Genomic DNA, 21,324 nt, shown 5'->3' on the forward strand with positions numbered 1-21,324 from the left:
GTTGTTTTACAGTGGAGTTTGGGGATAACAGCTTACACAGTGCATACCAAGCACACTAGTGGATGTTCATAATAATAAACCTGAGATTCTAAAACACAAGCTGCCTCCCCTTGGCAAATAAGATTTGTCCACAGAGAGCTCAGAGAAGATTTTCCAGCAACAGTAGCCACCAAAAAGCTAGCAATATGGAAAAGAATACAAAGGAAATATAACAAACCACCCAGAAAACGGCCAGCAGGAAATAGGGAGAAAAATACTGATGTCAGCAATTTACTTGAAATTGCATTTTTTAAGTAAGATGAATGAATGGGTGGAGAGATGAGCAGATGGAGAGATGTGATGAGCAGGTGCGGTAAAATGTTACCAGTAGATTCGAAGTGGCGGCTATGGAAGCATCATATGAAAATCAGATTTTTTTGTAAATTCAAAATTTTCATAATAAAATGTTAGGAGAAATGATCAGTAAAGTCAGTTTCCAACGACCTCTGGTACTCAATTTGCTTTCCTTTAATAAACAAACACTTACTGAGCACCTTTTAGCTCCAGGTTGTTCCAGGTGCTTGGGGTTCAATGTGAACCAAAGGTGGATGCCCCCCAAGGGCTGAGGGTCTCCCTGGAACTTGAAATCTTATGTTCCATGCTCCCAAATGACACTACAGTCCTCAGATACTTTTAAATAGTCCTTAATACTGTAAGCCAGGAACCAGCATATCATTTGCTTATATATGGCACAGATTTACAAATAGTTCATGCTTTAAAAATATGACAGTTGATGGAATTTCTTTCTATGTTGTGGATATAGTTTGATCTTTTTTAATGGCACAGAGGCCCCAAGATAGTGGTTTGAAGACATGTCAAATTAACCACGCAGAGGCCTGAAACAAAAGAGATCTATGAACAACGAGGAATCCAAAGAGAGAATCAGAATGAACACAAAGGTGTCCGAAACACATTACTCTGTCCCCTAGTCCATCCTCCATCAGGGAGTGGACACAAGGGGAGGTGGTACTGTCTTTTTGCTCTTTTCAGTTACCTCAACTAATTCTCTTTCTCAATCCTCCCCCGGTGGAAACTCCACCTCCCCATATGTAAAATTTAGGCAATCTGGGCCCCTCAAAGCCTCACTGCTAATTGTAGAGCTGGAAAGGCAGGAGTGACAGTACGGCCTTGGCACAGCAGATCTGCGTGTGCCCATGAACCAGGAGGTGTCATCGCAAGAGAACAACCTCGTGAGAGGAGGCGGGGAAAACACAGTGGGTGTTAAGCCGTCTTTATGAAAGACTCTCCCATAAGCTGTAACCTGCTTCCCACGCGGAGTGGACCCCAGAGGCAACTAAAGCTCCTGACTCCCTGCTGGTCAATTACCTTTTGCCTTCTTGGGGCTCCAGTTACTGAAAAAGGGCCCCAGAATTGGTAATAAAGGGGTTGCCTGAAAAAAGACTCCCTTCTCTCTTCTACAAGAACCAATCATTACCCCACCAGATTCTGGATCCTGTGTGTTGAACTGAGGTCACAGGGCTGGGGAAAGACAACCCTGTCTGGCAGCCGGACAAGGGTCTGGAAGTGTACAAAAATAGAGGGTTTTGGAGTTCCCGTTGTGGCACAGCAGAAATGAATCCAACTAGGAACCATGAGGCTGCAGGTTCGATCCCTGGCCTCGCTCAGTAAGTTAAGGCTCTGACGTTGCCATGAGCTCTGGTGTAGGTCGCAGACTTGGCTCGGATCCTGCATTGCTCTGGCTGTGGTGTAGGCTGGCAGCTGTAGCTCCAATTCGACCCCTAGCCTGGGAACCTCCAGGTTCCCTAGGACAGATGCAACACTGAAAAAAAAAAAAAATCGAGGGTTTTGATCAACAGAATATCAACCAATATCTGACTTGAGCATGGCAGATTTTCAGTTATGCTAAGCTCTCTGGGTAGGTGCTAGTTCTCTGCCCAGAGTACACGGAGAGGCATGCTCAGAAAGGTTCTTCATGGGCAACAAATGACCTCTTATTCTAATCTGGGCCACCTAAAGCCATTTCATCTTCTCTGAAAGACCAACTGTCTTAAGGAAACAGAGACAACACAATAGTATTTATCCTACTTTACTTTGCTAATAATTCCAGTTACCAGAAGTAATGGAGATGTCAAACAATTTTCAAAATAAAATTGAAATTTTAAGGTGACACTTTCTATTTTAAAATATATTAGGAATTAAACTTTCAAAACATTCAAATGTCAAAAGCCACTCCCTCATTTTAAGTTGGATTTATTTACAGAGAGACTAAAAGAAACTTTTTCTAGAATATTTTACACAAAAAACAATTTTGTATATTAAACATAAATTTTTTTTATTTACTTCTCATTGAAAGCTGATTTTACTGTATCAAAAACAGAAACCATGAGCTAATCAGATATTTAAAACACTTTGTTTAGGACTGAACCTATGGCACATGGAAGTTCCCAGGCTAGGGGACGAATCGGGGCTACAGCTGCCAGCCTACACCACTGCCACAGCAATACAGGATCTGAGCCACATCTGAGACCTATACCACAGCTCATGGCAATGCCGGATCCTTAACCCACTGAGTGAGGCCAGGGATTGAAGCCCCATCCTCATGGATACTAGTTGTGTTCGTTGTAACCTGCTGAGCCACAATGGGAACTCCCAAAACACATTTCTTTTAATACATCCAAAATAATCATATTTATTAGCAAATACTCATGAAGACCTTAAAAAATAATCTAAAATATTACATTTACGATTATCATAACACAAGTGCACCTTGAGAGGAGTCTATTTTAATTGAAAACTCATAAAAATGCAGAACCTTGTATTTTTTGCCAAGCATTATCAAATTTTCCTAGACACTTTGTGACTAAGTTTTTTAAATTTTGTTTTACAAAAAAGGGATCTAGGGAGTTCCCACTGTGGAGCAGGGGAAACAAATCAAACTAGTATCCATGAGGATGTGGGTTCAATCCCTGGCCTCACTAAGTGGGTTAAAGATCCGGTGTTTCCGTGAGCTGTGGTGTAGGTCACAGACACAGCAGCTCGGATCCTGAGTTGCTGTGGCTGTGGTGTGGCCCTAAAAAGCAAAAAAAAAGGGGGGGGGACCTAGTTCTAAATATAACCATTAGCAAAGCTTTCAATAAACAATTGCTGTATCTACATAAAACAGAAATAGTATAATAGCAAAGACAAATACAGGATGTTGGGGTTAGTATGTCATATACCTAAGACTTTAAAGATTAAGAGTAGCCAAATTTGCAGTCAAGGGTGGTTGGGACTCATAGGATTTATATAGGCATCACTGGAATCAGCCAGAGTGCACTCTTCCCGTTTATGCACCTGCTTCTTTCAGCCTTTCTACACTCCAGTCTGCACAACTGGAGACCTCCTTGAGGAAACCAGACAGTTATTGTGCTTCAAGCTGTGATTCCCGAACTTAAATCTTACCCACTTCTGCTACAGGACGTCTATAGAAGTAATTTCTATAAAAGATCGTTCGGGAGCACTCTATTCTCTAAGAAATCCTGAAATAAACGTGGTTTCTGAATGTGCTTGATAAGTAACCTTCAGGAGGGAATGGGAGGAGTTCTTGTCATGGCACAGCAGACACAAACCCGACTAGTACCCATGACAAAGCAGGTTTGATCCCTGGCCTTGTTCAGTGGGTTAGGGATCCAGAGTTGCCTTGATCTGTGGTGTAGGTTGCAGATGCGGCTAGGATCACAAGTTGCTGTGGCTGTGGTGTAGGCCAGTACCTCCAGCCCCGATTTGACCTCTAGCCTGAGAACTTCCATATGCCGAGGGTTTGGCCCTAAAAAGCAAAAAAAAAAAAAAAAAAAAAGGTAATGGGAGAATGTGGCTCATCAGGTAATGCCGACCCCATATAAGTGTGCAGTGTGCCAGGGTCACAGCCATAAGTCATCAGTCCCAGAAAAGTCCCAGCCGCCACACTGCACCCCTTGGTGGGCACTGTGCTCTGCTCAACTGTATAATCACTGATGCTTCCTTTTGCCTCAGGCTGCAACACAGCTCAGCGAGGCACTGCCCGCTCCCAGGACAAAGAAACAGGTGGAGCATTAACTGCACACCCAAGATGGTAAGGCTCATTAAGGCAGAAGCAGGACCAAACCCGCCCTGATCCCTGTGCTAACAGTCCAGTGAAGTTCTCTATTTTACAAGAGCAAACTCTCCCCTGATTTCATTATTAGAAGAGGCTAATAACTTGTCTCCCTGAGGTATTATTATTCTTAAATAATCTGAAGGTGGGAATCTAAACTTAAGCCAAACTTACAAGGAATGTAAATCAATATAAAAGTCAATAAAATATTATTTTTATGGCCACACCCACGGCATATGGAAATTCCCAGGCCAGACCAGGACTGAATCCAAAGCGCAAGTGCACCTACACCACAGCTGCAGCAACACCACATCCTTCAACCCAACTCAATGAGCCAGGCCTGGGATCCATCCTGCACCTCTGCAGCAACCCAAGCCACTGCAGTCAGATTCTTAACCCACTGCACTGTAGCAGAAACTCCAAAATATTAATTTTTTTATTTCACTAATGCAAGGTATATTTCTGAAAACAAATTTTTAAATAAATACTTACTGATGGAAGAATAAGTGTCTTGAAAGAGCCTAAAAGGAAAAAGAAAACAATCATAATTTTAATATGATGATATAACAAAAATCCAGAAGACTCTCCTAAGACTCTTTCAGATGTAGAGGGAATGAAAAACTTACAGAATCACAAACTTATCTGTCAAACGAAAACAATTTTATTAAAGCCCAAAACACCTGGGAGATTATTACATATCTTTGTCCTAAAGAATTAAGATTTAAAAGATTATCAATGAAAGTTTCTGTTGTGGTTCAGTGGTAATGAATCTGACTACCATTCATGAGGATGCAGGTCTGATCCCTGGACTTGTTCAGTGAGTTAAGGATCTGGTGTTGCCGTGAGCTATGGTGTAGGTCCCAGACTCAGCTTGGATCTTGTTTAGGACTGAACCTTGCTGTGGCTGTGGTGTAGGCTGGCAGCTGCAGCTCCAATTCAACCCCTAGTCTTGGAACCTCCATATGCCACAGGTGTGGCCCTAAAAAGAAAAAAAGACAAAGACTATCAGTGGGTGACCCTCCCCCCAGAATTAGTTAAGTTCTCCTCTTTTGTATTTTTGTTGTCAATGTTGCTGCTGCCCTTATTGTTGTTTTAAGGTTGTCTGTGTCTGAGGACATTTCGTGCAGAAGGAAGCTGCGATTCATTTCTCATGTTCTCATAACCTCATGATAAAGGGAAAAAGGAAGGCATTAGTCAAGGCAGGGTGAGCTAGAACTCATAACTGACCCATTAGTATTAGAATGATGCAGACTTTTTTTCATGTAAGTTCCTAAGTAAAGACTGCTAATTCAACCCATGCCAATTTCTCATCAGATCTATTTATTCCAAGGGGGAAAATATTTCTAGTAAAAAATAAAAGAGTACTTCTCCAAAGTTCCCATTTAAGTGACATGCATTCAGAGGTGGTGACAGGTCTCTGTTCCTTCACTCATTTAGAAGCACTTACTTAGTGCCACAATGAACAAGACAGATGTAGTCCCTGAAGGCCACCCCGGGGGAACAGGCAAACACAGAACAGAGCAGGGATTAGGTCAGTGACCCCTGCAATCAGATGAGATCACCATACATTAGTCCCGTCCTTGAACACATGACCTGATTCTCCAGGCTGTTTTTTTATCCACAAAATGAGGATGCTCATAGGACAACGTCACAAGGTGGCTGTAAGGAACAAGTATGCCGATGCCTGTAAAAGGTACAGAGGAGTGCCTGGCTCGTAGGAAACACTTGCTAAGGATAAGTCATTATAGGGCCAGGAAGCTTGAAGAGTTACCCCTGGCTTGTCAGTGTGCCTTTATGGCAGTGGGCTTCCAGCCTTTAGAATGGAGCACAAAATCAGTATAAACAGGTGTCCTGTCATGGCTCAGTGGAAACAAATCTGACTAGTATCCATGAGGATGCAGGTTCAATCCCTGGTCTCACTGCAGCGAGCTATGGTGTAGGTCACAGATGTGGCTCAGATTCCAAGTTGCTGTGGCTGTGGTGTAAGCTGGCAGCTGTAGCTCTGATTTGACCCCCAGCCTGGGAATCTCCATATGCTGTGGCTGTGGCCTTAAAAAGACCAAACAATCAGTACAAAGAGTTAGTACATGTTACCCCATGTCAAGTTAGATTTATTAGGTTTTTTACACATGCTTTCTCAACGAAAATATTAGATATTAGAAAACCTGACTTTCTTAGTTTTTCTCAATAAGATAATACAAATAAAGTTAGTTATTTTCCACTTACATCCTTATAAACTGTCTTGCCCACTCCCAGATGTGTGCACACCACTTTGCTGCCCCAATAATCTTGGTGAAATGCAAACATGTGTTCGGGAGCAGAAAAGCAATTCACCAAAATCACTTATCACACAGCACAGATCAGTTTATCTAATAACCGCCACCAAAGAGCAAGACTCTCACATTATAGGACCCCAGACACAGAGTGCCTTGAAGGAGTTCCCATCGTGGCTCAGCAGTTAACAAACCCAACTAGCATCCATGAGGACGTGGGTTCAATCCCTGGCCTCAATCAGTGGGTTTAGGATCCAGCACTGCTATGAGCTGTGGTGTAGGTCGAAGATATAGCATGGATTCCATGTTGCTGTGGCTCTGGTGTGGGCCCGCAGCTACAGCTCCAATTGGACCCCTAGCCTGGGAAACTCCACATGCCACAGGTGCAGCCCTAAGAAGACAAAAAGACAGAAAAAAAAAGTGCCTTGAAAAGGTGAAAGAGGAAGAATAACTGAATGGATCTAGGTCCACACAGAAGGGCTGTGATAGCAGACAAGCAACATCACCAGAGGCACCTAGAGAAAACGATACAGAGTCTAAGACTGCCCGTGAAAAAGGAGGGGAGAAGCTTCCAAGCTTCCAGGAGGAGCAGCAGCAAGGACAAAGGAGTGGAGGTCAGCGGGGTCGGGGGCGGGGGGGGAGTTGTGCAAGCAAGACCAGAGGCAGGAGGGGCAGTAGAGGTGGAGCTGGACCAGGCCAGGGAAGAAAGCCCTTTCAGCCCAGAGCCCTTTCTCCCTAGGATGGTCCGGGTCATGCTGTTATCCCAACATTCTGATTTATAATTTGTCCTGGATTTGCTCTACCAAAATATATATAGGAGGTGGGTTTAATTTGCACATGAGCTAACTCTGAAATTTTATAACCATGCTTTGGGAATATCACCATTTTGGGGAAAAATCTGCTGTTTATTAAGTTCTGATTTTTCATGGGAGAGGCATATTCTATACTGAACTGAAGGGAACCTGAGAGTCCCTATGATGCTGCACCAACTAAACTTGCTGAAACACTCAAAAGAACCATAAATAGAGACAACTGACAAGTCTTGTCATGTAAAAATATTTGCTAAAAAGAGGGAGGATACTCTGTAGGCAGACTCTGCAAAATATTTGGGCTGAGACACTTGAACAGTTCAATATGGGAAAAATGGAACTTGAGAACATCCTCCATACATCAGAATTTTCTCCGATGTTACCAGGTAGCTCATCACATGTGGACAGAGTGTTTTCTCAACTAAAAATATTATGGTCACTGTATACCAACAGTGAACAAGCAGAGTTTGAAATTAAATTATAATGCCCACTGACATCAACACCCTCCAAAAAATGAAATACTTAGGCATAAATGTAACAAAATATGTAAAAGATCTTTATGAAGAAAACTACAAAACTCAGATAAGTGAAATCAAAGAGCTAAATAAATGGAGAGATAGTCAATGTTCATAAACAGAAAAATTCAATAGTGTCAACACATCAGTTCTTCTCAACTTGACCTAAAGATTCAATGCAATCCTTATCTAAAGATTCAATGCAATCCTGATCAAAATTCTAGCAAGTTATGGATGTCAACAAACTGATTCTAAAGTTTACATGGAAAAGCAAAAGACCCAGAATAGCTAACACAATATTGAAGGAGAATGAAGTTGGAGGAATAACGCAACTAGACATCAACCCTTACCATAAAGCTACAGTGATCAAGACCATGTGGCACTTGCAAAAGCCAAGACAAATAGACCAATGGAATAGAACAGAGAGCCAAGAAATAGATACCAGATACACCAACTGGTATATCTGGTCAGACAAAGAGGCAAAGGCAAAACACTGGAGTGAAGGGAGGGAAGCCAGGAGGAGGTCTGGGCCCAGAGGAAAAGCAAGGCACCACTGTTGGGGAGGCAAGAGGAGAAGGGGCAGACCACCATAGGAATATCTTTCTCAGTGCACACGTGGACTGTCAGAGGGCAGGGAGCCTCTGGTGCAGGCCATGGGCAGCATGGCACCTCCTGCGCAGGCTAAGTGCAATGGGGCACTTCTTTCAGGATTTACAGGTGGCAGGATCAAACCACTGCAATCATCTCAGACTCCAGGGGTGGGCATGACTTGTCACCCCTAGGGGTCTGTGAACAGGCACCACCTGTGGCCCCTGTCACCTCAGAGGTTGGCAAAGAAAAGGGCACTGCAACTGAACATCACCCATTGCTGCTCTCACTCCTGTGGTAACACACCTGCCCTGCTACTGCCTCTGCCAAATGCTCCGGACACCACCTACCCCCGCCTGAGGGTCACTGCCACTTCCCAGGCCCCTGAAACCAAAAGCAGCCTCCACCACCTCCCCATGAATCCTCACCACTGTCAAGGGCCTAGCAACCAGGCAACAGCTATTAGCCCTGCCCATTGCTTTCGTCTTCCTGGATGCACATGAAGCACACTATCAAGGGGATAACAGCCTGCACACACTGAGGAAAGAGACAGCAAGCACCCATACCAAAAGCAGCCCCCATGCCAAAAAAGAAAAAAAAAGTAAACGGTCACAAAGTACCCAGGGGTGCTCTCACATATAAATAGCCCTCTAAGACTACAGTAGTTGTTTTTGCTAAACTCACAGAATAAGAAAAATATAACCACAATGAAGAGGCTCAGGAAGCATCCCCAGTTAAAAGAACAGGAGAATTAGCCTGGAGGAGAAGACAATGAAACGGACCTCTGCAGTCTAACAGACACTGAGTTCAAAAAGGTGACAGCAAAAATTCCAAAGGAATCAAAAATGGATATGAATGAATTAAGAGCAGATATGAACAGAAATGCAGATTACTTTGGAAAGGAACTAGAAAACATAAGGAGGAGCTGAGAAAATAGAAAATTCAGTTGTAGAGAAGTAAGCTGAATTAAAGGCATTGAAGAGCAGAATGAATAATGCAGAGGAACAAATAAGTGACTTGGAAGATAGAATAAGGGAAATCACTCAATCGAGGACAGCAGATAGAAAACCATACAAAAAAACATGAAAGCAACATAAGAGATCAATGGGATAATGTAAAGCAGGCCAATCTATGTATAATAGGGATTCCAGAAGGAGAAAAAAAGAAAAGAGAACTGAAAGTATACTTGAAGAAATTATGGCTGAAAACTTTCCAAATCTAAAGGAACTAGATATCAAGATATAGGAAGCACAGAGGGCCCTAAACAAGTTGAACTCAAACAGGCCCAAACCAAGACATATTATAATAAAAAATGGCAAAAGTTAAAGAGAGGATTTTAAAGGCAGCAAGAGAAAAACAAAGAATTAATTATAAGATAACCTCCATAAGGCTATCAGCTGATTTCTCTACAGAAATACTACAGGCCAGAAGGCAGTGGCAAGATATATTCAAAGCTCTAAAAGGGAATCTTTTGTACACACTAGAATACTCTACCCAGCAAGAGTATCATTTAAAACAGGAGAAATAAATAATTTTTCCAACAAATAAAAACTAAAAGAGCAATACTAAACCCATTCTAAAAGAAATACTGAAAGCACTCCTCTAAATAAAAAAGAAACAAGAAGAAACAGGATGGAGAAAATCACAATTGAAAAGTACTCAAATAAGCCAGTATACAGATCTAAAAGGAAAAAAAAAAAAGAACACCTATTGACCTATTGTAGAAGCAAAGATAAACACAATGAATGGCAAAAGGATAAAGATGTGAAAAAAGGACATCAAAATCACAAAATGTGGGGAAGGAAAGTAAGAAAATCTTGACTCTTTTTGTTAGAATGTGTTTGAGCCTATATGACTATAAGGCTAAAGCAAGCAGACATAGGAAGGGGTTAAAATACTTGAAAAACAGGGCAACCACAAATCAAAACCAAACAATACATTCACAAAAACTAAAAAGAAGAGGACACAAGCAGAAAATAAAAGGAAATCATAAAACCAAAAAAAGAAAGAAAAGAAAGAAAGAAAGGAGCAAAGGAGAAACATAGGAATCAATAGGAAAACAAGATTTAAAAAGGCAATAAATACATATTTAACAATAATTACCTTAAATGTCAATGGACTTAATGCTCTAAACAAAAGACACAAGATTGGCAGACTGGATTAAAAAAAAAAAAAAAAAAAAAAGACCCTACAAATACTGCCTATTAGGGCAAAGGACACATAAACTGAAAGTGAGGTGATGGAAAAATATAGTTCATGCTAACTGTAAAGACAGGAAAGTGGGAGTAATAATACTCATATCAGACAAAATAGACTTTAAAACAAAGGCTATAAAGAAAGACAAAGGACACTATTTAATGGTTAAAGGATCCATCCAAGAAGAGGATATTACACTTGTCAATATATATGCCCCAATATAGAGCACCCAAATACACACAACAAATGTTAACAGACAAAAAAGGTGAAACTGATGGGAATACAATAATACCAGGAGATTTAACACCCCACTCACATCAATGGACAGATCCTCTGGACAGAAAATCAATAAGGCAAAAGAGATCCTAAATGACACAATAGAAAAGTTAGACTTAATTGATATTTTCAAGACAATACATTGAAAAAAACAGGAATATACATTCTTTTCAAGTGCACATTCTTTTCAAGTCCAGGATTACCACATACTGAGGCACAAAACTAACCTCAAAGAATTTGAGTATAGATATTATTTCAAGCATCTTCTCTGACCACAATAGCATGAAACCAGAAATCAACCACAGCAAAACTAATGAGAAAAAATTGACAACATGGAGACTAAACATGCTACTAAAAAACCAATGGGTCAATGAGGAAATCAAAAGGTAAATTAAAAAAATACCTTGAGACAAATTATAATGAAAAGACAACCATTCAAAATCTATAGAATGCTACAAAAGCAGTTCTTAGAGGCAAGTTCATAGCAATAGAGCCCTTCCTCAAAAAAGAAGAAAAATCTCTAATCAACAACTTAACCTACCACCTAAAAGAATTAGAAAAAGAACAAACAAAACCTGAAGTCAGCAGAAGGAAGGAAATCATAAAGATCAGAAATGAAATCAATAAAATAGAGATTCAAAAAAACAACAGAAAAAAATCAATAAAAACCAAAAGATGGTTCTTTGAAAGGGTAAACAAAATTGACAAACCTCTGGCCAGAGTCACCAAGAAGAGGAGAGAAAGAATTCAAACAAAATAAGAAATGAAAAAGGAGAAATCTCCATGGCGATACTGCAGAAAGCCAAAAAACCATGAGAATACTATAAATTACATGCCAACAAATTTGACAACCTAGAAGAAATGGACAACTTTCTAGATACATACAGCTCACCAAAACTGAATCAAGAAGAAATAGATCAATTGACCAGGCTCTAGAAATGAAGTTGAATATGTAATAAAAACACTCCCTACAAAAAAATTCCAGGACCAGATGGCTTCACAGGCAAATTCTACTATACAAAGAAGACTTATACTCATCCTTCTTAAACTTTTCCAAAAGGTTGAAGAAGAAGCAACATTCCCAAAGACAGCCTATGAAGCCACCGTCACCCTAATACCAAAACCAAAGATACTATCCAAAAAGAAAATTACAGGCCAATATCTTTGATGAATATAGACGCAAAAGTTCTCCACAAAATTTTAGCCAACCAAATCCAATAACACACTAAAAAAAAAAAAAAAAAAAAAAAAAAGGCGTTCCCATGGTGGCTCAGCAGAAATGAACCTGACTAGTATCCATGAGGATGCAGGTTCAATCCCTGGCCTCACTCAGTGGGTTAAGGATCCAGCATTGCTGTGAGCTACGGTATAGATCGCAGACATGACTTGGATCTGATGTTGCTATGGCTATGGTGTAGGCCGGCATCTGTAGCGCCAATTCTACACCTAGCCTGGGAAACTCCATATGCGGTGGTTGCAGCCCTAAAAAGACAACAACAACAAAAAAAACAATCATAAACTACAACAAAGTAGGATTCATCCCAAGTTCACAAGGATGGTTCAACATATACTAATCAATCAATGTAATACACCACATTAACAAAAGAAAAGTCAAAAACAATATGATCATCTCAACAGATGCAGAAAAACCATTTGACAAAATGCAACCTCCATCCACGATAAAAACTCTTACCAAAGTGGATTTAGAAGGAACATACCTTAACATAATAACAGCCATTTATGAACAATCCATAGCCAATATAATACTCAATGGCAAAAAGCTGAAAGCCTTCCCACTAAAATCTGGAACAAGACTAGGATGCCCATTCTCACCTCTTTTATTCGACATTGTATTGGAAGTCCTAGCCCCAGCAATCAGACAAACCAAGGAAATAAAAGGTATCCAAAATGGAAGAGAAGAGGTAAAATTGTCACTCTATGCAGATGACATGATACTATATATAGAAAATCCTAAGGACTCCACACAAAAACTACTCAAACTAATCAATGAATTAAGCAAAGTAGCAGGATACAAGATTAAAATTCAGAAATCAATTGGATTTCTGTATACTAACAATGAAGTTTTAGAAAAGAAATATAACAATACCTCTTAAAATTGCACATCGCAAAAAATAAATACCTAGGAATAAACCTAACCAAGAAGGTGAAAGCAATCCTGAGGAACAAAAACCTAGCAGGAGGCATAAACCTAGCAGGAGGCATAACTCTCCCAGACTTCAGACAATATGGCAAAGCTACAATAATCAAAACAGTGTAGTAGTCATACAAAAACAGACATACAGACCAACGGAACAGAAGAGAGAACCCAGAAATAAACCCAGACACCTATGGTCAATTAATCTTTGACAACGGAGGCCAGAACCTAAAATGGGAAAAAGACAGTCTTTTCAGTAAGTGGTGCTGGGAAAACTGGACAGCTGCATATAAATCAATGAAACTGGAACACACCCTCACACCATGCACAAAAATAAACTCAGAATGGCTTAAAGATTTAAACATGAGACAAGACACCATCAAACTCCCAGAAGAGAACATAGGCAAAACATTCTCTGATATCAACCATACTAAAGTTTTCTTAGGTCAGTCTTCCAAGGCAATAGAAACAAAAACAAAACTAAATCAATGGGACATAATCAAACTTACCAGCTTTTCCACAGCAAAGGAAATCATAAAGAAAAAACAAAAAGACAACCTACAGAATGGGACAAAATAGCTGCAAACAATGCAACCCACAAGAGCTTAATCTCCAAAATCTGCAAACAACTCATACAACTCAACATCAAAAAAACAAACAACCCAATGAGAAATAGGCAGAAGACTTGAATAGACATTTCTCCAAATAAGACACAGGGATGGCCAATAGGCATATGAAAAAATGCTCAGCATCACTAATTATTAGAGAAATTCAATCAAAACTATAATGAGCTACCACTTCACACCAGTCAGAGTGGCCATCCTTAACAAGTCAACAAATAACAAATGCTGGAGATGGTGTGGAGAAAAGAGAACCCTCCTATATTGTTGGTAGGAATGTAAATTGGTACAACTATGGAAAACAGTATGGAGGTACCTCAGAAAACTAAGTAGAGAACTACCATATGATTGATCCAACAATCCCACTCCTGGGCATATATCCAGACAAAACTTTCCTTGAAAAAGACCCATGCACCCATATGTTCACTGCAGCACTATTCACAATAGCCAAGACATGGAAACACCCTAAATGTCCAACAACAGATGAATGGATTAAGAAGATGTGGTACATATATACAATGGAATACTACTCAGCCATAAAAAAGAACAAAATAATGCCATTTGCAGCAACGTGGATGGAACTAGAAATTCTCATACAAAGTGAAGTAAGTCAGAAAGAGAAATAAACGCAGTTCTTGATATGGCACAGTGGAAACAAATCCAACTAGTATCCATGAGGATGCAGGTTTCATCCCCAACCTCACTTATCAGTGGGTCAAGGATCCTGCCTTGCTGTGGCTGTGGGTGTAGGCTGGCAGCTGTAGCTCTATTTTGACCCCTAGCCTAGGAACTTCCATATGCCTCATGTTCAGCCCTAAAAAGAAAAAAAAAAAAAAAAAGGAAGCAGGGAAGAAAGAAAGAAAGAGAAGAGAAGACAAACATGGTATCATTTACATGTGGAATCTAAAATATGGCACAAATAAACCTATCTAAAGAAAAGAAACAAACTGGATTAGCAATGAGATCCTGCTTTGTGTAGCACTGGGAACTATGTCTAGTCACTTATGATGGAGCATTATAATGTGAGAAAAAAGAACATATACATGTATGTGTAACTGGGTCACCATGCTGTACAGTAGAAAAAAAATAATGTATTGGGGAAATTAAAAAACATCAAAAAAATCTTTTTCATCTAAAAAATAAATAAATAAAAAGAAAAGAAACAAACTCACGGAGAATAGACTTGTGGTTGCCAAGAGGGAGGGGTAGGGAGTAGGATGGACTGGGAGTTTGGGGTTAGTAGACGCAAACTATTACATTTGGAGAGGATAAGCAATGAGGTCTTGCTGTATGGCACAGGGAACTGCATGTAGTCACTTGTGGTGGAACATGATGGAGGATAATGTGAGAAAAAGAATATATATGTGTGTGTGTGTGTGTATGTATATATATATATAACTGGGTCAATTTGCTATACAGCAGGAAGTGACAGAACACTGTAAATCAACTATAATAAAAAATTTTTTAATTAAAATTTAAAAATGAATCTAGATATAGATCTTACACCCTTCAAAAAATTAGCTCAAAATGGATCAGTGATTTAGATATAAATCTACAAAACTCCTAGAAGAAAGCATAGGAGATCTGGATGACCTTCGGTATGGTGATACCTTTTTAGATAAAACACTGAAAACACAATTCATGAAAGAAACACTTGATAAGCTGGACTTAATTAAAATGTAAAACTTCTGTTCTGCAAAAGACAATGTCAAGAAAATGAGAAGAAAAACCACAGACTGAGAAGAAATTTCCAAAAGACACATCTGATGAAGGATTATAATCCAAAATATACAAAGAATTCTTAAAATTCAAAAATAAGAAAAAAATATTTAACTCCATTTAAAAAAACATGCATCAAAGCCATTAACCAACACCTCACCAAAGAAAATATACAGGGAGTATATTACTGGTCATGGCTCAGTGATTAAAAAACCCAACTATTATCCATGAGGATGCAGGCTAAATCCTGGCGTAGCCTGGTGGTTAAGGATCTGGCATTGCTGTGAGGTGTGGTGTAGTACACAGACACGGCTCACATCCTGCATTGCTATGGCTGTGCTGTAGGCCAGCAGCTGCAGCTCTGATTCAATCCCTAGACTGGGAACCTGCATATGCTTTGAGTGCAGCTCTAAAATGGAAAAAGAAGAAAAAAAAAAAAAAAGAAAAGATACAGATAGCAAATAACCATGTAGGAAAATGCAAGTTAAAACACACCTATTAAAATGGACAAAATTCAAAATACTGACATCAAATGTTAGCCCATATGTAGAACAGCAGGAACTTTCATACACTGGGGATGGGAAAGCAAAATGGTACAGCCACTTTTGAAGATAGTTTCTTATAAAACTAAACATACTTTACCATACAATCTGGCAATCATGGTATTTGCTCAAAAGAACTTAAAACTTATATCCACACAAAAATCCTCACACAAATGTTTACAGCAGCCTTATCTATAATTGCCAAAACTTGGAAGCAACCAAGATGTCCTTCAGCAGGTGAGTGGATAAATAAACTGTGGTGCATAGAATGGAGTATTATTCAGCAATAAAAAAGAAATGAGTTATCATGCCAATAAAAGGCCTTTTTTAGGGAGGACACTTAAATGCCTATTACTAAGCTAATCTGAAAAATCTACATGCTATATTATCTGAACTAAATGACATTCTGGAAAAGGCAGAACTATGGGAATCATTAGTTGCTGGGGGTGTGCAGGGAGAGACGAACAGGCAGAACACAGGATTTGAGGGTAGTGAAAATACTCCGTATGATGTTGCAATGACAGGCATGTGACATTACACACTTGTCAAAACTCACAGAATTTACATCAAAAGTGAACTCTAGGAGGTCACAGTGTGGCTCAGCGGTTTGGAATTGGACTGGGATCCATGAGGATGCAGGTTCGATCCCTGGCCTCATTCTGTGGGTTAAAGGATCCTGTGTTGCCACAAGCTATGGTGTAGGTCTTGCGCTGCTGTGGCGGTGGTGTAGGCCAGCAGTTGCAGCTCTGATTTGATTCCTAGCCTGGGAACTTCCATATGCTGCAGGTGTGGCCATAAAAAAAGAAAAATAATAAAAAAAATAAATAAAAAGTGAGCTCTAATGTAAACTGTGAACTTTGGTTTTCCAAAGAATCAATGCAGGTTTTCCTTAATAAAAAATAAATAAATAAATAAATAATGATCATTCTTGTGAGTGATGTTGATAGTAGAGGAGGCTATGCCTGGGGACAGGGATAATATGAGAAATCTGCCCCCCAAAATAGTGTTTATTTATTTGAATGTTCAAGTTGAACATTATTATGATACTGGTCAGAGAATCTGAACAAGTAAACAATGGATTATAATCTACTAAATAAAATGAGTCTATTAGTTTGTGCGGACATGTAATTTAACAGATGACTAAATGAGGGAGAAGAAGTTATTCTTTACCATAGAATTCCAACTAATAAATGTAGGAGAAATCATGGAGTTAGAAAACTTCCCAACTATCACGGTAATAATTGATTCAGGCAAAGAATCACCAAACTTGTGCGTAGAAGTGGAATGAGTGAGACTCGTGAAAAATAATAAACCACTGCTATTTGAAGCTCCTGAGTGTTGGGTGGTTCATTCACAGCAAGAGATAGGTACACATTTAGATTTAGAAAGATTAACTAGCAAACCTCTTGCACATGGCTGGAGCCAGTGCAAGAGGCTCCAGCCATGAGCAGCCACTGAGCTGAATTTACTGCAATTGTAAATACACCCCACACTTCTAAGCCCTAAAACAACAAAAGAGCATGTAATCTGCTTCCACAAGTTTTATAGTGATTACAGGCTTAACTGATAATATTCACGAACTCCTGGGTTAAATTAAATATACTATTAAAACTATTTCACCTGTGTCTCTCTACCTTTCTAAGGTGTTTACCAGATGTTAAATTACCTGTGTGGCAGTAATATACTTCTCTTGGACAATGCTGGTCGAGGGAACAGAAGACCTAAACTTCTGCTTAGAAGCAATAAAATGACCAACAGATCTGACTGCATACAAAGTTTAAATTTTGTGAATAAAATATAACAAAAAGTACTATTTACAATGCCCCCACAGCATAACACATATTAACTTGTTTAATCTTCACCCTAATCCTATTATTATCCTTATTTTACAAATGAGAACTTGAGTCACAGAGACATTAAGTGACTTGCTTAGGGTCACACAGGACAGAAGTAATACAGCCAAAAGTCTAAGCCACTGTCTCTCAGCAGCAGCACCTTTTTTTTTTTTTTCTTTGCTTTTTAGGGCTGCACTCATGGCATGTGGAAGTTCAAACTAGGGATACAAGCTAGGGGCCAAAATGAGAGCTGCAGCTGCCGGCCTATACCACGGCCACAGAAATGCCAGATCCGAGCCAAGTCTTCAACCTACACCACAGCTCATGGCAACGCTGGATCCTTAACCCACCAAGTGAGGCCAGGGATGGAACCTGAGTCTTCATGGGTACTAGCCGGGTTGGTTACCACTGAGCCACAACAGGAACTTCAGCATCTGTACTTTGTTCTTGCATTCTACCTCCCTTTGACTGCTGTAAATGCTGCACAGCCTGGGAAGCCTCTCTGTGCACCTGGCACCCATTCCCTCAGTCCCAGAGGTTCAGCATCACAATCCTCTTAGTCTCTGTTTCTCCTCAAACCTGTTAGTCATTTAGAACCTAGATCCTCCTTCCATGCTTCTCCCGGCCCTTAGCTACACTATAGGTACTGCAGCAGTGAGCCAAATAAAATAATTTGTGTTACACGAGAACTTCTGGAAAGGATATAAAAACTAGACAATTTCTCTTTTTATCAGTTCTTCACACTACACAGTCTTGATGCCTCTGAAGTTAATTTCAAGATCAGGAAGATCCATCTTCAAAGGAAAGTTCACCACATCTGTCTAAGGTCGGGGTCCCTTGGAGGCGGACTCTGAGATGGTCTTTCACGTGCAAGGATGCGCCTGGACCAGGACCCTGAGAAGCAAAGGGGGGATTGGGAAGCAGGATGGGGAGAGGGGGAGCCTCAGCACAGGCTCCAGATGCATCCACAGGGGGTGCTGTCCTGAGCTGGGGGAGGGGCTGGACCCAGAGGGAAGGCAACACTTTCCAGAGGGTGCAGCCCCCAAATGGGCTGGGAGAGAGCCATCGGCTACACATCCCTGATAGGCTGGGTCTGGGTGATACAGCCTGACACCCATCCCAGTGTCCTGCAGTGGAATAAAATCAAAAATATTAAACTGCAGGGAGCCGGGCCCCAATACACCAGATGACTGAAGAGTCACTGGTTTTTCATGACTTTAAGATAAATCATCGCGGTTGACTATTTTGAGAGCTTAGTGCTTCCTTTCTACTAGGGCCTGACTCACCAGTCACCTGCCATCACTGGCAAGCTCACAAAGACTAAAGAATAAATGTGTAGGAGTGGGGAGGATTTACTTTTATCTAAGTGACACCAAGCAAGGAGAAAGTAAAAAAAAGCTTTGAGGAGTTCCTGTCAGGGTTCATCAGTTAACTAACCTAACTAGTATCCATGAGGATGTGGGTTTGATCCCTGGATTCACTCAGTGGGTTAAGGATCCTGCATGTGGTGAGCTGCGGTGTAGGTCACAGATGCAACTTGCATCTGGTTTTGCTGTGGCTGTGGCATAGGCCACCAGCTATAGCTCCGATTCGACCCCTAGCCTGGGAACCTCCATATGCCATGGGTGCAGCCCTAAAAAGAGCAAAAAAAAAAAAAAAAAAAGCTTTGAGTCTACAATCCAAATAAATCTAGTTGGTTAATTAATTGGAGGGCAAATATTTCTGATTTGAAGTTCAGGAAATCCCATTTGTGGAATTTTTTTTTAATGTAACTCTTCACAGAGTCAAAGCTTTGAGGGGCTTTCTCATTAGAGAAATTGAAAGATGGACTGGGCCACATGCCTGGGTCTCCCTGCTCTGACATATGACCATGTCCTTCACCCAGGAAACACCCAGAACCAGAAACAGAAGCTGCACCCAAAGCTGCAGTGTAGGGCAGAGGGGCCCCATCCACCCACATCTTGCTGATTCAGGGAAGGACCCAAAAGACGTACAGAGAGATCCAATTTAGGGCCTCCTCACTTGTCTCATGTCCTTATTCAAAAAGTCAACTTGAGGGAGTTTCTGTCATGACTCAGCAGAAACAAACCCAACTGGTATCCATGAGGACACGGGTTTGATCCCTGGCCTTGGTCAGTGGGTCAAGGATCCGGCAGATGCAGCTCAGATCCCACATTGCTGTGGCTGTGGTATAGGCCGGCAGCTGTAGCTCCAGTTTGACCCCTAGCCTGGGAACTTCCATATGCCTTGGTTGTGGCACTTAAAAAAGAAAAAAAAAGTAAACTTGAAGTACTTGACATTTTTTTCAACTTCTTGTCTTCCCTCTAAATGTACGGAGGCAGCCTGGAATTTCCCAGGCACTTATTAAGTATTATTGGAACATCCTAACATTCTAGCAAGAATTTCCAGCAGCAAACTATAAAACTGGGAGCAGAGTGGTGGGAGTGCAGGTGAGAAACAGTCATCTCTTTCTCAGTGGGTGCTAGGTTGAGGATTAAACAGTATTTGCAAACCGTGAACTTTTTTCCTCTCTTTTGCAGGAGCTGCAGTCACACAGAAGAAATAGTCACCACATCTTAAAACATTGCATGAGCTCTTAATCACGGACTAAATCCTTCTCGTGTTACTCAAGGTAACTCTGTACAACTCAGATCGTTTCTGTGTTTAACCAGAGAACATCGATCTTAAAACCCTTCCAGTGCTTTCTCCCTCTCAAAGCCACCAAAGCCACTCAAAAGAATCCTTGTTTTAAGGCTTCACACTTGGCACAGGCCTGAGAGCTGGCCGTCGTTTGATTTACAAATAGAGTCCAAGCTATTTTTAAATTGTGTAATAAGCATACACAAAAACTAACCTTTCCTTAACTTTTAAACACCCTCTGTAATGCCATATGCTACCTCTTCTGACTGCTGTGCTCAGCAAACAGCTCTGGGGAGACTCCCTGAAGGAGAATGTGTAATTGGAAAGCCAACTCAGTCTAGAAATAGTCTCTATGGAGAAAAAAAAAAAAAAAGGATTTTCCATTTATGTGCCTTAGTGTTTACTGCTTAATTACTTTGGGCAGCTCTCTGCTATTCAGTAACATACAATAATAAACTTAAGGAAATCACTGTTTTAGCTGAAAATTTTGACCTCTTTATCAAGTTATTCTTCAGCATTTTCTTTGATCACAGATGGGCAAAGTGGAAAATGGGTTTTCTACACATAATCCATGGAAGACAAAACCTTAAAATATAATGTTTCTGCTTCATGGTATAATGTCACTTTTAAGCCAAGGAAGTCTTTAGTCAATTCAATCCATATAGAAAACACAAGTATTTTAAGCAAAACCAAACAAAAAACTTCCTTTGATCCCTTGCATATTCCTTTATTTTTTTTTGCCTCCTGCCTCCCCTCACTTACAAATATCTCAATAAATACGTTTCACAAATAATGTTTTGTTCCATTAGACTGCTAAGTATAAAAAGGTCAAAAGCCTACTAAAAGTAAAATAAATAAAAGAAAGCCCGCTAAAAGTAAAATAAATAAAATAGCACAATGTAAACTAAATGTGAGGTTCTATACAAATGAAAAACCAATCAAGCCAGGCTCTGGGCTGCTAAATGTACAGAGCATTTATTATGGCAAGGTTGAGCCAAGTCTGGCTCATGCCTGTTTTTGTACAACTAAAAACATTTCTGCATTT

General features: G+C 40.3%; 1 protein-coding gene across 1 annotated transcript in view; it reads right to left on the reverse strand.

Annotated features, from left to right (window-relative positions):
* CD109 (CD109 molecule) overlaps nt 1–21,324 on the reverse strand; it is a 159,405-nt gene that overhangs the window by 123,932 nt on the left and 14,149 nt on the right. Inside the window, exon 3 of the mRNA XM_001927545.6 lies at nt 4,604–4,632. Coding sequence (XP_001927580.3) covers nt 4,604–4,632 — 29 coding nt within the window. The remainder of the gene's footprint in view (nt 1–4,603; nt 4,633–21,324) is intronic.

Source organism: Sus scrofa, chromosome 1, assembly GCF_000003025.6.
Source record: "Sus scrofa isolate TJ Tabasco breed Duroc chromosome 1, Sscrofa11.1, whole genome shotgun sequence".
Taxonomy (NCBI): Eukaryota; Metazoa; Chordata; class Mammalia; order Artiodactyla; family Suidae; genus Sus; species Sus scrofa.